General features: G+C 36.2%; 2 protein-coding genes across 4 annotated transcripts in view; one reads left to right on the forward strand and one right to left on the reverse strand.

Moving 5' to 3' along the window:
- LOC6037551 (acetylcholinesterase) overlaps nt 1-9,426 on the reverse strand; it is a 248,691-nt gene extending 239,265 nt beyond the window's left edge. For both annotated transcript variants that reach the window (XM_038261578.1, XM_038261576.1), the window contains exon 1: nt 9,250-9,426. In XM_038261578.1, coding sequence (XP_038117506.1) covers nt 9,250-9,263 — 14 coding nt within the window. In that variant the 5' untranslated portion in view covers nt 9,264-9,426. The remainder of the gene's footprint in view (nt 1-9,249) is intronic.
- LOC6044866 (fibroblast growth factor receptor 3) overlaps nt 1-12,097 on the forward strand; it is an 87,452-nt gene extending 75,355 nt beyond the window's left edge. For both annotated transcript variants that reach the window (XM_038261584.1, XM_038261585.1), the window contains exons 3-5: nt 3,293-3,474; nt 9,423-9,624; nt 9,690-12,097. In XM_038261584.1, the coding sequence (XP_038117512.1) occupies nt 3,293-3,474; nt 9,423-9,624; nt 9,690-10,005 (700 nt within the window). In that variant the 3' untranslated portion in view covers nt 10,006-12,097. The remainder of the gene's footprint in view (nt 1-3,292; nt 3,475-9,422; nt 9,625-9,689) is intronic.
- The last annotated feature ends 4,867 nt before the right edge of the window (nt 12,098-16,964 follow it).

Genomic DNA, 16,964 nt, shown 5'->3' on the forward strand with positions numbered 1-16,964 from the left:
ATGGGTATCAAAATTCATGATTTTCGATACTGGTAATGCAAATGGCCATTTTGACAGTATTGGCCACAACCTGGAGTGGCCGGTGCCCTCAGGGAGGTTCTCCCGGGAGGACATTTACCGAACCATACGATTTTGGGCAATATTGGTATCAAATTTCATGGTTTTTGATATTGGTAGTGAAAATGGCAATTTAGAAAAAGTTAACCAAAAGCTGCAGTGGCCGGTGCCCTAAAGGAAAGTTTTCCCGGGAAGACATCTATTGAACCAACGAGTTTTGGCAATATGGGTATCACAACTCATGGTTTACAATACTGGCCATTTCGAAAAAGGTGGCAACAATCTGGAGAGGCTGTACCTCACGATTGTTCCGATTGGGGGACAAGCATCGAATTTTAGAGATATCATGATTTTTTAATACGGAGCTTAAAGAGAAATTAAACGAAATAATATAAATCCAATAATGTTTTGATTTTATCTGACGCATAATTCAACAAAATTGTTTAATTTTAAAAGCTTTTCTGCTAAGTTCTTTGTCATACTGGTCATGTGTAACATAACCACCTGCACCTTTTAATTTATTTGTCCCAATTTGCAGTTCGTAAAAAAAACACAATGCTTTCGAAAAAAAATCCCTAAAACCAGATTTTGCACCATTACGAATCTGTCCCCTAGAACATGTTAAAAAAATCGGTTAGGAAAAATCGAAATTTTGGAAATTCAACTTTTAATGTTGAATAAAAATCGGATTATTTTTCCGTGTGCCTTAGGGTGATAAGAAAAAAATAAAATGTTGTACTCTCAGGCTTGATTCTTTAAGTGAAAATAAGTAACTGTTCCAATTTTGAGCAAAATTGGTTAAGGTTCAAGGGTCGCTTTTGGTCCTTAAAGTTTGTGTGGGAAAAATTTCAAAATTCTACCAAAAGGTGGCGTTAAATATGTTGAATCATTGTCATTGTCATTGTCATTGTGTATGACTAATAACTTTCTGCAAGACCGCAAAACGATCCGAGTTAACCCTGATGAGTTATTAGCGATAAGAAGACGTTTTTGTATGAAATGATTTTTTTTACAAACGATATTTTATTCTAGCGAACGTTAAAACATAACCGATAAGGCTCAAAACAAGCAAAGTTACTTATTTTTACCTATTTGTATCCCTAATGACGACATTTTTTACTATCACCCTTGTATATTTTTTTTTTTCGAAAAGTCAGTATCACCAGAAAACCAATTCTAAAATACAGAATTTAAAACATTACATACCATTTTTGACATACGGAATGCATGGAAACAATGAAAATTTAAATATTGCAAAATCTGCTACTGCTACTGCTCAATGGGCATGCGAAGCTTCGAACATCGTGGAATAATATTTACATTAATACTCATTTGTAGTGTCGTTGATAAGATCCTGTCGAAATAAGGCCACCCCGGAAGTGCCAGAGCCGGTTCGCCTAGGTCCAATCCCTAAAATCACTCAAAATGGTCAAGTGTCAACTAAAATTGGTGTAATTAGCCAGATTTTTACTTAACAACTCATGACAAGTATCCTTGTCAAGTTTCTGACAAATTCCACGAAGTTTAAAGCGTCACTTATCCGTTTCGAGTGATTCTGAAGAATGGCTTCGTGAGGATCGCTATCCCAAAAATCCGGGGTGTCTTTATTCTGATGAGGTGTTATAGAGTACTCTAGAAACGAGTTGTAGAGATAATATCTGGCTAATTCTACGAAGATTGAAGTGTTGCATTTCTATTCTGAGTGGTGCTGAAAAATAGCCTAAAAGGAACCGGTATCTGGAACATCCGGTATCGGTTCTAAATGATCGGAAGTTGATAAGTGTGACCATAAATAGGCCAGAGAACTAAATTGGTTAAAATTTATAGATTTCTGAATCTCTGCCAAGCGATTTTTTTTAATTTATGACTGAAATCGAAAATTGTGAAAAATACAGTAAAAATATGTGAATCTGGAAAGTTGTTCCGACTCCTCTTCGACCCCTGATCACGAATTCGATGTCCATTCTTCGATATCTCGTGACGGAGGGGTGGTACGACCTCTTTCATTTTCGAAATATTAGAATAAAATGAGTTTTTTTTTAATAATTTGCATTTTAAAATGGTGATGACTTGGAAATTTGGTTTCAAACGAGACTTTTTTGTAAAAATGGATGCTTGATTAAATGGCGTATTCTGAAAAAACGTATTATATATAAAATTAGGACATGATTTCATGATGGGAAATATGATGTACTTTTAAATCTGCAATAACCCAAAAAGGTAATTTAAAGCAATATTTTTAGTTTTAAAATTGCAAAACAAAAATCTGAGCAAAATAAGAACGAAAAAAGAGATTAACATAAACACCAAACAAATTGACCTAGATGGTGTAACAACAATTGACCACCAGCCAAAATCATTGCTAGCGATTGCTGCCAACCTGTTGGAACATTGCAGAATCTGCGCAAAACTTCGCAGAATTTTCTGCTACAGGCAACAAGCGATTCCACAAACCAGGAGTGCTTTGATGTTGATTTTATAAATTTCATGGACGCAATCTTTCAGAACACGTAATAACCCCCGGGGAGGTAAAGAGAAGGGGGGGTCACGTGGCAGTTGGTGCGCTGGCGATGCTGGGTTAACAAGCACTCTCCGGGCATTCGCCGACTTCAGCGTCGAGAGTGGTAATTGTTCCCAGAATCACTTTAATTATTAAGCCATAGTTAAAACAGACAAAGTGTGTGTGTGTGCTCTCCGACGATGATGGAACGCGTGCAGCAAAAAAGGTGGACTCTGGTCCCTGGGGGGTAACTTTTCATACAGATTCCTCGTAGCATGGGCTGGCCGGCTAAGGGGGCTCGCGGCCAACTTTTTGCGGCGACGCTGCCCTGAAAAAGGTGTAAACGTAATAATCGCTTAAATCTTTCCACCGCCAGTTACGCCACTGCGGAGTAATCCTAGTGATCGAGTTAGGGTTGTCACTGTAATTATTTTTTCTAAACATAGTTTTATCAACAATCTTTGGAACAAATTAAATGCAAAATGTCAAAGATTTTTGTTTTTTGAAACGAGAACAATTTTGGAAAGCATGGCTTGGGCATCCCTAATTTCAGCAACAGATACTAAGCCTTGCAGCCATTTTAACACTCACTACAATTCGTACAACTGTCGGCAGCCAGCATTACCGACTTCACTTTTTTTGCCCTCAACGCTTTTTTTTCATTGTTTCAACGCGAATCAGTTGCCAGTGTGATAATTTAATTTTGTGTTTTTTATGCCTCTCTCCCAACTACAGGTTCAAAAACGGTCAGCCGTACCCGTGGGGTGGTGAAATTTCGTCGCTGATTGTGTACCCGGAGGCGGCCAACCAGACCATCTACACGCACCGGATCTCGGAGAAGGACATCGGCAACTACACGTGCGTGCTGCGGAACGACACCAGCGCCATACGGCACGACATCGAGCTGCAGCTGCAAGGTAGGGTTGAACTTTAGATAAAGAGATTTAAGTTCGCTTATTGTATCGAAAAAAAAAAAATCAATTCCCTTGCAATTTTAGTAGGTTTTTTTTATTTTATTTTTTCTTACTTTTGGTTCACAAACAATAACTGTTCCAACATGGGTTATGATGCAACACACAGCTGTAAGGAACTCCAAAACTCTGTTAAGTACCTCAAAAGAACGTATTGTATCTTGATTAATCACCAATAAAACCGAATTGAATTGAAAATTGAAAAAAAAAATCAAGAAATTTGTGTCTCAGAATCTTGTAAATAATATTTTTTCAAAAGATTCTGAAAAATGAATAAAACACCTTCTCAGCCGCGAGATAATTTATTTTGCTGGATTCATGAATAAACCAAACTAATAAGCTTATTCATTGGCTTATTGAGGACCCCGTGACCTATTTACCTTTGAACGATAAGAAAATTTTGGGGATCTGTGAAGGTCAAAAGGTGAGGCATTGTGAGTTGCACAAAATGGCGTTCTTAACACAATTTGGCCCAAAATGCACGTACGACAAGTTAGCACGACGGCGACGAAATGCTGATTTTATTTCAAGTTGCTGTCTTTCCTCGTTCAAACTATTTATGCTAGAAATTATAATTTTCAACGAAATGAAACAAAAACACATAAAATAATGGCCTTTTCGAGAAAAAAAAAAATATAAAAAAGAATCTTAGCAAGAGGGTTACTTACACCAATTTTTGTTCAGAAATTTTTCATTTTCTCGTGTTTTTAAGGTCATTGTTTTACTTTTCAAACACACTTTAAAAAAAAACAGAAATAATAAATGATTTTGTACTTTTCTATGGAGAAACATACCATTCTGCATTTTCTGTGAGTCTGTGAGTCAACTTAGGCTATTTCCTCAAAAAAATTAAACGAAAGAAATGTGACATTCCCTTGAAATTTAACTTCTAAACCTTAAAGGGCAATTCCAGCTCAAATCAGGATTTTTTCTGGTACTTTTGTACCCGACTCTCTCCGATTTCAATTAAACTTTTTGGACATGCTATCCTAGGCCATTATTGGCAATTTTTGTGTACCGTAAACCGGGGTGACTTTGATAGGATTTCAATTAGTTTTTACTATATTTTCCAACAGGTAAGGTTTTTCTCAAGATTGTTATTTTTAAAACATGTACTGGGGTAGACTACACAAAGTCCATGCACTATTTCGGAATAAAAGTTTTTTCAATAATGTATAAAAAAATAGTTACGTTAAAAATTCTTAGTTTTAATTCCGGGGTGACTTTGATACCTAGTCATAGTTTTTCTTGTTAAAATCTTATTTAAGATGTTCAAACTTTATTTGTACCCTAAATGTACCATCACTAAAGTAGCTGATATAGTTTTTAAGAAAAAAAAAACAATGTTTATATTTAGTTAACTAAGTGTATAAGCTTTTAAGCAAAATACATATAAATTTAAGGTAAAATTGTTAAAAAGTCGAAATTTCGCCTAAAATTTGTTAAAACTGGTTTTGTTTATAATATTATCGATTTATTTTGCATTTTTTACAGAATTTGAAGCACGAATCACAAGTTTTCACATTTTAGATGAAATTTATTTAACTGAAATTGCATATAAATTTGGAGATTTTTTTAAATGGTGTTTCAAAAACACATATTATTTATTATTTACAAATTTATTTAATCTTCTCTTAGTGGAAAATTGTCCAAAGAATCCGAAAATGCATTCCGTTTTCCGATTAAAAATCATGTTCATTGAGAAAATCATGACACTTTGAGAAGTTTAAAATAATGACTTTCATCAACATTTTCTTAACTATAGGTAACTAACTATTTAAACTTGTTAAAATGTTATGAAAAGTTCTTCTTGAGATACTTTGAACACTTCTCTACCACGGTCAGTATGTTTATAAACCATTCCTTACGTATTTTAATTGTACTCTTCATTTTGCGGAAAAATCGCAAACCTATCAAAGTCACCCCGGCTATCAAAGTCACCCCGTTTTACGGTATATGGAGTCGATTGTTCTCGAAAATGATATTTGACAAGAGCATAAGTAATTTAAATATGTTTGAATTTTGTAATTTAAAAATAACTGTAACTCAAAGTTGTTGCATCGTATCAAAAAGTGGTCAAAGCCAAACTTGTGGGAAATTGGACGAACTTTCTGTAATAAATACACTGAAAGAAAAATACACGCCACAACTAAGGCAAACTTTTAGGAAATTAAACGAGCTTTCCGGTAAAAAAATTCGAGAATGCAAAATCAAGTCTGTCATTTCAAAAAAATCAAATTATTCGCTCTACAGCTTTGCCTTGGCGTTCTCGATTGCGAGATTCCTACTCGAAACTAGGTGTCCGAAGGCTTGATTGTTGAGGCAATTGCAAACCTCTTTTTACACCTTAGCTTCCATCCACCCCGGGATTCGAACTGACGACCTTTGGATTGTGAGTCCAACTGCCTACCAGCGACTCCACCGAGGCAGGACCCAGGGAGACGACTCCTACACCTGGACTGAGCTAACGACCTAACACCTCTAGGTTAGACCGGGGCCAACATTTACTTCCCCATCCGACGGAAGGCGTGTCTGATCATTTTGAATCTCGTCTCAAAATTTGCCACCGGGACCTTCTGGGATCGAACCCAGGCCGACTGGGTGAGAGGCAACCACGCTTACCCCTACACCACGGTCCCGGCTAGTCTGTCATTTAGAAAATGCTAAAATTCATCAAAAAAACTTATTTTTTGACATTTTTATTTTCAAAACCGCTGCACAGTGGGCGAAATGGAACCCAAAATCGGACTTAATTGAACGCGGCTGGTTCCCTGGTATGAATAATAGTGTTTCTTATGTAAAAAAATCCGGGGAATCGATTGGTGATGGTTTCATCCACCGCACGAAACGGCAAAGGGTCCATTTTGCCCCAATTCCTCATTTTTTAACATTTTTTCTTGAAAATCGGTCTGTATTTAGAGCGGAGGCTTTATGCGGCCTTCCCAAATGTACTTAACTTATGTGAAAACGTCCCAGAAATCCAGTAAAAATAACCACTTGCACCGCAAAAATGATCTAGGGTCCATTTAACCCCAATTCCGCTATAAAAGCATTTTTGGCCGTTTTCAAATGTTAGGTCAGATTTTAAAAATCTGAAAATATTTTTATCGTAAAGATCAGACAATTTTACATAAGAATGACGATTTGCACTTGAAAGTTTGATACATTTATGTTGATATAGAAATTAAACTAAATAAAAAGATTGAAGAATCACTTTTGGGCCAATTTTCCCAAACGCAGAATAAACTGCCTTTCATATACATTTTATTTTTATCAACATAAATGTGTCAAACTATCAAGTGCAAATCGTCATTCTTATGTAAAATTGTCTGATCTTTACGATAAAAATATTTTCAGATTTTTAAAATCTGACCTAACATTTGAAAACGGCCAAAAATGCTTTTATAGCGGAATTGGGGTTAAATGGACCCTAGATGATTTTTGCGGTGCAAGTGTTTATTTTTACTGGATTCCTGGGACGTTTTCACATAAGTTAAGTGCATTTTGGAAGGCCGCATAAAGCCTCCGCTCTAAATACAGACCGATTTTCAAGAAAAAAAAGTGAAAAAATGGGGAATTGGGGCAAAATGGACCCTTTGCCGTTTCGTGCGGTGGATGAAACCATTACCAATCGATTCCCAGAATTTTTTTACATAAGAAACACTATTATTCATACCAGGGAATCAGCCGCGTTCAATTAAGTCCGATTTTGGGTTCCATTTCGCCCACTGTGCGCTGTATCTTCACAAGGATTGAACATAGAATAATGGTCAATATGGAAACATTAATGTAAAATTGTCTGGGAAATCGATACCCACTATCGGTTTGTAAAAATGTTGATGTTTAGACCACTTTTCGTGAGTCTTTTTGTAACATTTTTGGCTATTTCCTAAAAATATTTGAATGATAAAAAATTGTGAGATCACCTGCAAATTTAACTATAAAACTTAAAAATTGTAAAATTTCTTGGTGTGTATTTTTCTTTCAGTGTACTTTTTTTCAGAAAGCCCGTCCAATTTCCTTCAAGTTTTTCTTTGACCACTTTTTGATACGATGCAACGGCTTTGAGTTATAGTGATGTTTAAATTACAAAATACAAGAGTTAATCAAATCACTTTCTTTCAGTGTATTTTTTTTTTTTCAAAATGCCCGTCCAATTGCCGTTCAAGAGCCAAACGACATGCGACACCTAGTGTTGAGTAGCAGAACAGAACGAAGAATGTCGATTGAAATTTCCGCCCTTTGAGGTTATGTATGCGAATTCTGTTTTGTTAAATTCCAGCGTTCAAAACAACTTTTGAGCAAAAATTCGAGCTGATACTTTGTTAACTTTTGATGCTCATTTTAAACAATATTATTTTTTCAAAATTATTTTTTTTTCAATTTTTTTTATTGCGTTAATTTATAGAGGGCAAAGAGTTAACAATCGTACTACTTGAATTTTTTCTCAAAAGTTGTTCTATGAGCTGTACATTCAATTTTAAGTTTGCATTCCTATGTAACCGAACAGCGAAAATCTGAATCGTCATTCTTCGATGCTTTGCGCCATCTGTCGGAATTTTTGAGCTTTTGATCGCGAATTGTCTCTGACCATTTTTTGGTACGATGCAAAGGGCTTTGAGAAACAGCAATATCTAAATTATGAAAAACAAAAGTGTTTAAATAACTTACGCTCTTCTCAAATGTCATTCTCGAGAGCAACTGGCTCCACAATTAGATATTGTTTCCGAATTCGGTAGGTGAAAAATCGGTTAAGTTGAACGTTTTGTTTTCGGTTGTACGATGAACAATAATGAACTTCATTACCGAATCTCGGTAAGTTTTCACTGAAATCAGTAGTTTTCAGTTTACCGAACAGTTCAGCAATCTTTACTGAAGAAAAATGGCTTGTATAAGCCTAGGATAACATGTCTGCAATGTTTCATTGAAATCGGAAAGGGTACATTTTTTTGAAACAATGGCTGAGTCACAAAAAACAAGTGTAACATCTAACCCTAAACTTTTCATAAATTTGAAGCGTTTTTCTTTCCAGTGACTTTTAAAGATCAAAAACTTGATGAAAATGTATTTTTGAAGATTTTTTAGATTGAGGCCCGCTTAAAGGCTGAGTTTGATTGTAGAGGGATGAAACATTGTTTTTTTTCTGATTCACTTCCAAAATTTCCTAAAAAGTGTCTACGTTATGGTTTTAAGTGTTAATTTTACCACTGAAATATAAAATGATCAAATTCATCGTAATTCATCATAAAGCGATCCATCGCTATTTAAATTTAGCTAACACTTATCTAAGTTCATGCTTTTTTTTGCGGACAAGGATTTTCGTCAAACCTAAATTTAGCAGATTTTGCCAATTATGAGCGGTTTGAACAATAATTTTATCTTGAACTTCCTAACAATGGTCACATTATGTAAATGCTCCAATTGCTGATTTGGGTAATGAATCCCCATCCCACACATGATTATGCTGACCTCGTAGTTCTATTATGTTGCTGAGCTATCCCGGTAATCATTTTGCTGCACAGTTGGACTTTGAACCAGTTGTGAAATACTAGCTTGACCCGCAGCGTTACAATGGAGCACCCGCAGTCGAGCAGTTTTTGACAGTTCGCTCCATAAGAAATACATTGTAGAAAAAAGCAAAAACTGCTCGAATGCAAATGCTCCATTGCATGATAGTTTCGTATTTCAAAGATGCTCATAAGTGTGGATGTGTTGACTTACCGCTTATCAGCCATACTTGAAATTGAATCTTCTTTGCACTTTTGTCACTGTACCATTTCAGCGATTCCTCGTAAATGGGTTTCCTCTTCTGCCAAATGCACACTTTTTTCGCCGATCACGAAACACTCAAACCGTCAAATCACTCACACAATCACTTTCTTCAACCTTTCCAGAAGACAAACCGGACTACCCGCTGCCGACGTTCAAGCCGAAAGATATGATCATCGACCTGGGCGAGACGGCGCGCTTCTACTGCGAGGCGTTCGTGGGAAAGCTGGACCTGCCGGATGCGACCAATAAAATCGTGTGGATGCAGCTGTTCGACGACAAACCAGCGGCAACGGTCACGGACGCCAGCCAGCTCAATGTGACGAGGTGCGACTAGTTCGCGTTGAGCGTTTCAACTAACCCCACTAACTCATTGCTCCGTTTGTTTTCAGAGAGGACGGTCAGATCATCGGTTCGTACCTGTCGATCCCGAAGATCCAGCAGCATCACTACGGCCGCTACCGGTGCCAAATCACGTCCGGCAATCTGGACCGGCCGTTGGATCTGAGTGTGCTTCTGTCGCCCACCCAGGTGACCGCCGTGGAGGAGAGCGAGTTTGACGCGCTGGCTCTCATCATCATCGCCTCGGTAGCGGCCCTGCTCGCGCTAGTGCTGTTTGTCCTGTGTCGGAGCGATCTGCGCAAGGATCACCACCTGGACCACAACCGCTGTTCGGCGCAGTTTATCGCCGACAACGAGGGGGTGTAAGGAAACGAGGGCTCAATCAATCTCTCCATCCATATTTCATTAATTTGAACGCAAATCAAACAAAACAAACAAAAACATCCTATTTATTTGTACCAACACCCCATAGCTATAAGCTACGACTGTAATTTATTCGTTCTTTTAATCCTCAGTACTATTTAGATGAAAACGGTGATTTTAACAGTTTCGGCAGAAAAACAAGCACGCATTATTGTAAATATATCTCATTAGCACGGTGTTCTGGGAATAATAGATCAGGAATAAATGGAAAAATGCTGTCTGTGATAGTCTACCACTGAAAAACACGAAGTCGGTTGCAGAAAATTTAGATGAAACTGGCCACAACCTGGCCCCAAAGTTTGGACAGTATGGAAATCACATTAAAAAAAAATTTCATACCGAAAATGACATTCGATAAGTTGTCGAAATTTTTGGGAATGTTTTTTGTCTTTTTGGTCATGTCAATGACGAAATAAGCGGCACCTTTTTATGATTTTATAACTATTTTGAATTATTCCTTTTTTATGGCGAGCCGTAATGGCGTTTGGTTTTAAATACGATTAAAGGAGCTATTAGAGAATGGCAAACAAACAAACTCGCACTTTTTGTGTTTGCCGGTTTGTCAAACTCGCAAACAAAGCCAAATCAAGCAAAACAATGTAAATGTGCCTAAGCCGAAGTGTAAACAAAGAGTCTGTCCTGCTTACGTCAGTGGATGTTTACATTAGGAACGAGCAGAACAATCTTTTTGTTTACACTTCGGCTTTAGCCCATTTACATTGATTTGCTTGAAATGACTGACATTTCTACAAACAAATGCAGGCAAACTGTCAAAAAGTAGGGTTGCTTGCTTGCCATAGTCTAATAGCTCCTTAAATAATCAATCTGCATTATTTTTCTGGGATTTTCTCTTTGCTGACGGCACTTGAACAATCTCCTGGCTGAAACAATGATAAGAATAAATTGGCTTAAAATATGGTCAATTGGGCGCTAATTAATCGTTTGTGGAAAACAATGTCACGGACAGCTACTTCATATGTCCTATCCTGCATTTCAGAACACCAAAATTAGTAGTCCAAAGGGAAACCGTTTTTTTTAAGAACTCAGTTAAGCTGTTATCAAAACGATTTGGTTTTCTCATCGACAAAAATTAAGGGTAGAACCCCACACACACACACACACACGGGGTGGTGGTGCGTGGGAAAAGCCATTTATGAGACTGACTTTTTGTGATTTTGAAGCGGATCTACTTTTTTCTGTCAACGCAGCTCAGCACTTCGGCAAACTTTTTTTGAATGATTTGATGAAGATAGGAAGAAGAACAAAGCACCACCGCGAGAAGACACACTAGAGGGGTGAGTTAAACAATCACCGCAGAGCTTAGTTTTCTACGCAATCAACGTTATATACAATCTGTGTAAAACTACTGGTAAAACACGTCAAACGTCAATCAAATGTAACGATAATCGAGCGAAAATCAACGTTGGCTTTCCTAAAACAATTTTGTACCGAAACGTAATGCTACTATTTAACCATTTGAACGTTGGAATAAAATGAATAAAATATTTAGCTAAAAGCAATAACAACTGGAAGAAACATGGCTACTTCCGGAATTTGTGTGTAATTAAAGCATATGAGTGTGTTTAACAAGTAAATTATTCGATTTCTGTAAATTAAACGCAAAAACAAAAGAAAAATTGAGCTACCAGTGAGTGAACGGCACAAATTGGTTATCGCTCCAACCAACCAATCAACGTGTGCAGGACGACATTCCTCTCGAAGTCCAACTCCAAGTTGGGGCTCGATGTGATTGTAGTTTTTAGTTTAATCCTCGTGAGAACGGCAAAACAATAACAAACAACCTTTTTTCTGTGTCATACGAAAAAAAAAATAGATATCAACTAAGCAAACAACAAAAAATAATAATACAAACTCTCAAAACTGTACGCAATCGTCAGACAGGATCGGTTTTGCGTGCAGTCAAAGTAATGTTTTGCCACTCTCTCATTATTTGTTAAGTGGATAAGTTGTTGTATCATAGTACGGTAGAAAAGAACATTGATAAATTATTGTAATAAAATAATTCAAATTATAATGGTTGCTCACATTTTTGAAAATATCACAAGTCCTTTCTCGTTGGAATCAAAATAATGCAGGAGATGTCTGTTTAAATATCAAAATAACACCGACCAACTAAATTTCTGCGCAGGTTTAACTCAACTTTTTTATGGCTACCTACCTCTTATGGCCTACTTAAAACCTATAATATTACTTGGAAGGCTACATAAATCGTGTTTTTCTGGTATTTTTTTTTCTTGAAAGAAAATAACAAAATAAAGGCTGAATCAAATTTTATTTAAGGGTTTTTTTCAAATATTCTAAATCTGATTAAGCACTACGAATGGATAAAAAATCAGAATTTTATTTTCAGTATTTTTTTCCCTTGAAGTCTCAATTCTACAACTTTGCCGAAGACACCAAATCGGTCACAAAATCCCCTCTCAAGATACAGAGTTGTATAAATTTGTCTACCTATTTTGTATGATCATCATACGATTTTAGGCAAGGAACCTCATTTTGAGCTGTGCTGCAAATTCAGACATGACAGAAATGGATGTGAGATCAGAGGTTGATGGTTGAAACATCCTATCTTTACAAAAGATTTCTAAGAAAAGATCCTACATAGGGTATTTTAACCATTAGTGGACCTCCTAGTAGAGCCGATGCACATTTTCACAAATTTTCAATATTTTAAGCTTTTTTTCATAACCCTTTGTACAAAACAATAAAAACTGAAGTCTTTTGAACAATTTTGACTATTTGTTTCATCAGTTTATTTGTTTTTGAGCAGAAAAATAGCCATTTGAAAAAAAAAGTTTTTTTTGCCTGTTATGGACCCCATTTTCCTATAGTGGACCCGGGTCCATAATCCGATTGTGGACCCGGGTCCACTATAGGCAAACTGTTATTTTTATACCAAATTGAACCGATATTTGATGTTTTGATGCATGGTGTAGGTCTAATGATAGATATAATGAATAAAAGATGGATTTTGCTCACTTTTCATCATAAACAAATATGTTTTGTTAACAAAATTGGCTTCAAACAAAAAAAAAACCTAACAGACATTTAAAAACATTTATTTCCGAAAAAGATCAGAGAAAACGTTTCAAAAATCACTGTAAACATAAAAATAATAAAAAAGTAACTTCGATGTAAGCCTCGGGTGTGTGCGGATCGAAAAAAAAATCGCTGTCAATTTCCTCCCTCAATTTCGTTTTAAAAAGTGCGAAAATTTCGGTTATTTCTGCCGATATTCAGTGGAGAAGGTGGTGGTCGCAGAAAAGACGTCTGACAGTGGTTTCCAGCGTGACTTCAGGAGCACATCTTTCTGGATTTTCCGAGCCTGTTGCAAAAAATTTAGCTGCTTTTTGGATTTCAACGTCAACGTTTCCTGGTAGCAACACATCGGCGGATGGTGATCTTCATCCGGTGCGTTTCCTTGGACAACGTTTGGGTCCGTCGGTGACGTTTTCAAAGTCGGCGAAAATGCGTATAATCAACCATCTGCTGTTTCAAGTTTGTCGACGGATCTCAAGTTAATCAAATCGGACCACTCCTGATACTGAAGATGAAGCTGGTATTGAAGATACATAATTTGGTGAGCCCGTTCTTGTTATAGTACAAAAAAAACTTTCACTTATACGCTTACATTCACTCATTCCACTCAAGACTAACTACGCCAATTTCCACTAAATACCCGGTAGGGTGTTCTCTTGGTCGTTCGCTGTGAATTGTGGATTGCCTGCTTCTCTAATGAAGGTTCGACTGAGGGGGCATGCTTATTAATTTCTCGTCGCTCCATACCCTCAGTGACGTGATGGGAGCAAGGGCGTCTATGCGAAGTGTCCCTACACCCGCTACAAATTTCCGGCGCTTGGGGTGGGAAGAGGGAAACCATTTTGTTCTATGCGCCGGTATTTGTAGCATTCAAATTCGTGCAAAAAAAATTTATGCACGTGGGTGTACAGATTACGGAGTAAAAGATGATCGAATTGTTCACCTAGCGCTCACATGTGTTCCAGGACCAAGTTGCCTGCGGGTATGGGGATCATACATACATACATACATACATACATAGACACATTCTCCGGCAATGTACACCTTAGGATGAAATTTTGAAAAGCGTGTATGAGTTATTTGGATATTTTTCCTCGATTCTAGACTACTTGAAGCTTCAAAAATCAAGGTTTTCATTAATTGAACTTTTGAATATCATTATGTACAAGTTGATTAAGTTATGCAACAATTTGTGATAAAATCAGCGTTTTAAAACATTTTTCTAAAAACTCCTGGTTTTTAGCGAAATAAAATCCAAAAATTATTCTTTTGATTGCATTTTGTAGGTTTTTAGATGTGCTAAACGGAAATGTCATGGATTTACATTTTATCTTAAGTTAAGTATTTTTTCAAACCAGTGTAAGTTTAGCATTTTATTGCGTTGCAACGTCACGAAAAAGGGACAGTTGTTTATGTCAACAGAAAACTAAACATTCAATCATTTTGATATTTCGGATGCTCTTTGTACTTGGAAAGAGCTTTCTAATGCAACCTAGAGCGACTAAATTGGTTGTCTAGATCCAAAGTTACAACAGGTTTAAGTTTGCGTTGCAACGTCACGAAATTTTAAATCATATTGGTCACATGGCAAAAAAGGTGTATGCGTAGTTGATTGTTGGAGATCAAAAGATAATAAATATTATATATGTTTTATATAATGTTTCCGAGCCTATTTACAGAAAAATTGTACATGGGTCATTCACAAATTCCGTCACTTAAGTTTGTATGCAACTCGAAAAAACTAGGTATTTTATAAAACTTGTTGAATAAATCAAAATAGACCGATGTTCACAAGGGGGAAAAAATCTAAAACTTTCAAAAAAACAATCACGTGGTTACTGGATGGTCCCTTTATGATAAACTGATTTATGTGAGGGTTCATTCTAACACAACGCAACGAATTTTTTTTATCGCACACCCTTATGTAGGCCAATTTACGGTGAAATTAAATAATAATCACGTGATTCGTTTTTTTTAACAAACTTTTGTCACTTTGTTGATGGACGAACCCTTACCTAAATAAAATGTATGCAATGTTTAGTTGTTCGCAATTAAAAATGTTATGTTGCGCAGGTAAACAGTTTTATTATTTCCTCAAATTTAATTTAAAGAGCACAAAAGTCAACAAAATAAGTTACGTTGTTTGCAGATCACCCCTTAGGGGCCATCAACAAACGATATGGGCACTTTAGTTATAAATTTCTGCCCTCCTGAAAACTTGAAGCTCCATAGCTCCCTTCTAAAACTTTCACGTGTTTTGTAAATTTCCCAAAACGATTAAAATATTAAGGGAGCGTTCTTGCATTACGTAACAAAACATTTATATTACATTTCCGATACATTTTTTTGTATAAATCCTCGAACCCCGCCCCTCCCCCTTGATATTACGGCGTTACGTAATGCATGGACGCCCCATAACATGGATAGAGGAGGTGGGAGTGGGGGGCTGTCCTTCGTGATAATGGAATAATACAAATATTTTTTTTACTTTGAAAATGCTTGGAAAACTTCGTATATCGTACTGCTACTGTGAAAGCGGTAAAGGGGGAGGGGGGGGGGGTCTAACATGGGCGGGCCAATCAATTCACATGTCCTTGTACTGTCTATTAATGTCTTATAATAAAATCATAACCTGAAGTTGCTCAAACTAACAAAAACTATGATTTATTTTGAAACTAAAATTTCGTGACGTTGCAACGCAGCGAAAAACCCTGTTTTCAAAAACAGTGCGTTGCAACGTCACGAAATGTTAATGGTCTTTAAAAATCGAGGTTTGATTTTTTCGAAAAACTAATGATTGCATTCGATTTGTTGGCCAATTTTACACTAAAAATGGAAGAAGAACTCCAAATTTGCCATTTAACAGAGCAGAGTTAATGGCGAAACATGAATTGGGTCAGGATTGAGAAAAAGTCACGCGTTGCAACGTCACGCTACATATTCCCCTCTCAAAAATAGAATATTCGCTTAAAATAATGTTTCAACATTGTTTCTTATAGGAAATTTAATGTACTTTCCGAATCTGTAATAACATATGTACCTTTTCAATGTATTTTTTTAGTTACAGCCGAAATACTGAAAAAAGAAAAGTCAAAGCGTTGCAACGTCACGGCGGAATGTGTCATACAAAAAAGTAACTTCGATGCACATTTTTTCATATTAATTACATAAATGGTTGACCGAAACTAAACAATAGATTTGTTTACAGGTGCTTATAAAACCACGCATGTTTATTAAAAAAAATGCTTTGTTCTTGATTTATTATTATAAAATATCATTTCAAACTGCAATTATGATGCTTCAGTTAAGTACAATTGACTTTAGTTTTGATTAATTTTATTTTTTACGGCTTCAGCATTTTTGGTACTTTAAACATGAAACAGCTATATTTATAATTAATTCAAAAAAATACGCGTTTATGTTGATAACAACAAGCATTTATTGTATGTTTAAGAGAAACTTTTACTGAAATACACAGTTTTCTTCATTTTTGAAGGTTTAGTTAACAGGTTTGGATTTTCGTTGTCCTATATTGGACCCCCCTTAATTTTTTCTCGAAGATGAGCAGTTCTTCGCTTTATTTTAGTAAAGTTCCTTAAAATTACATTATTTCGACTTGCTGAAGTTAAATAATCAGTCAAAAAATGATTGAATAGTTAATTCAATCATAAAATATAAATGCAGTTTTGTTGTGAAAATGCTAGTGGCCATGGCTTATTTCTGATGTGGAACCCAAAACACTCATTTTGGTAAAACAGGACAATTCTATATCAGTCAACATTGATTTAAATGATGCTGAACATGCCAAATAAAAGATTTGTAGGCAACAACACGCTTGAAAT

The sequence above is a fragment of the Culex quinquefasciatus genome, chromosome 3 (genome assembly GCF_015732765.1).
Source record: "Culex quinquefasciatus strain JHB chromosome 3, VPISU_Cqui_1.0_pri_paternal, whole genome shotgun sequence".
Classification (NCBI taxonomy): Eukaryota; Metazoa; Arthropoda; class Insecta; order Diptera; family Culicidae; genus Culex; species Culex quinquefasciatus.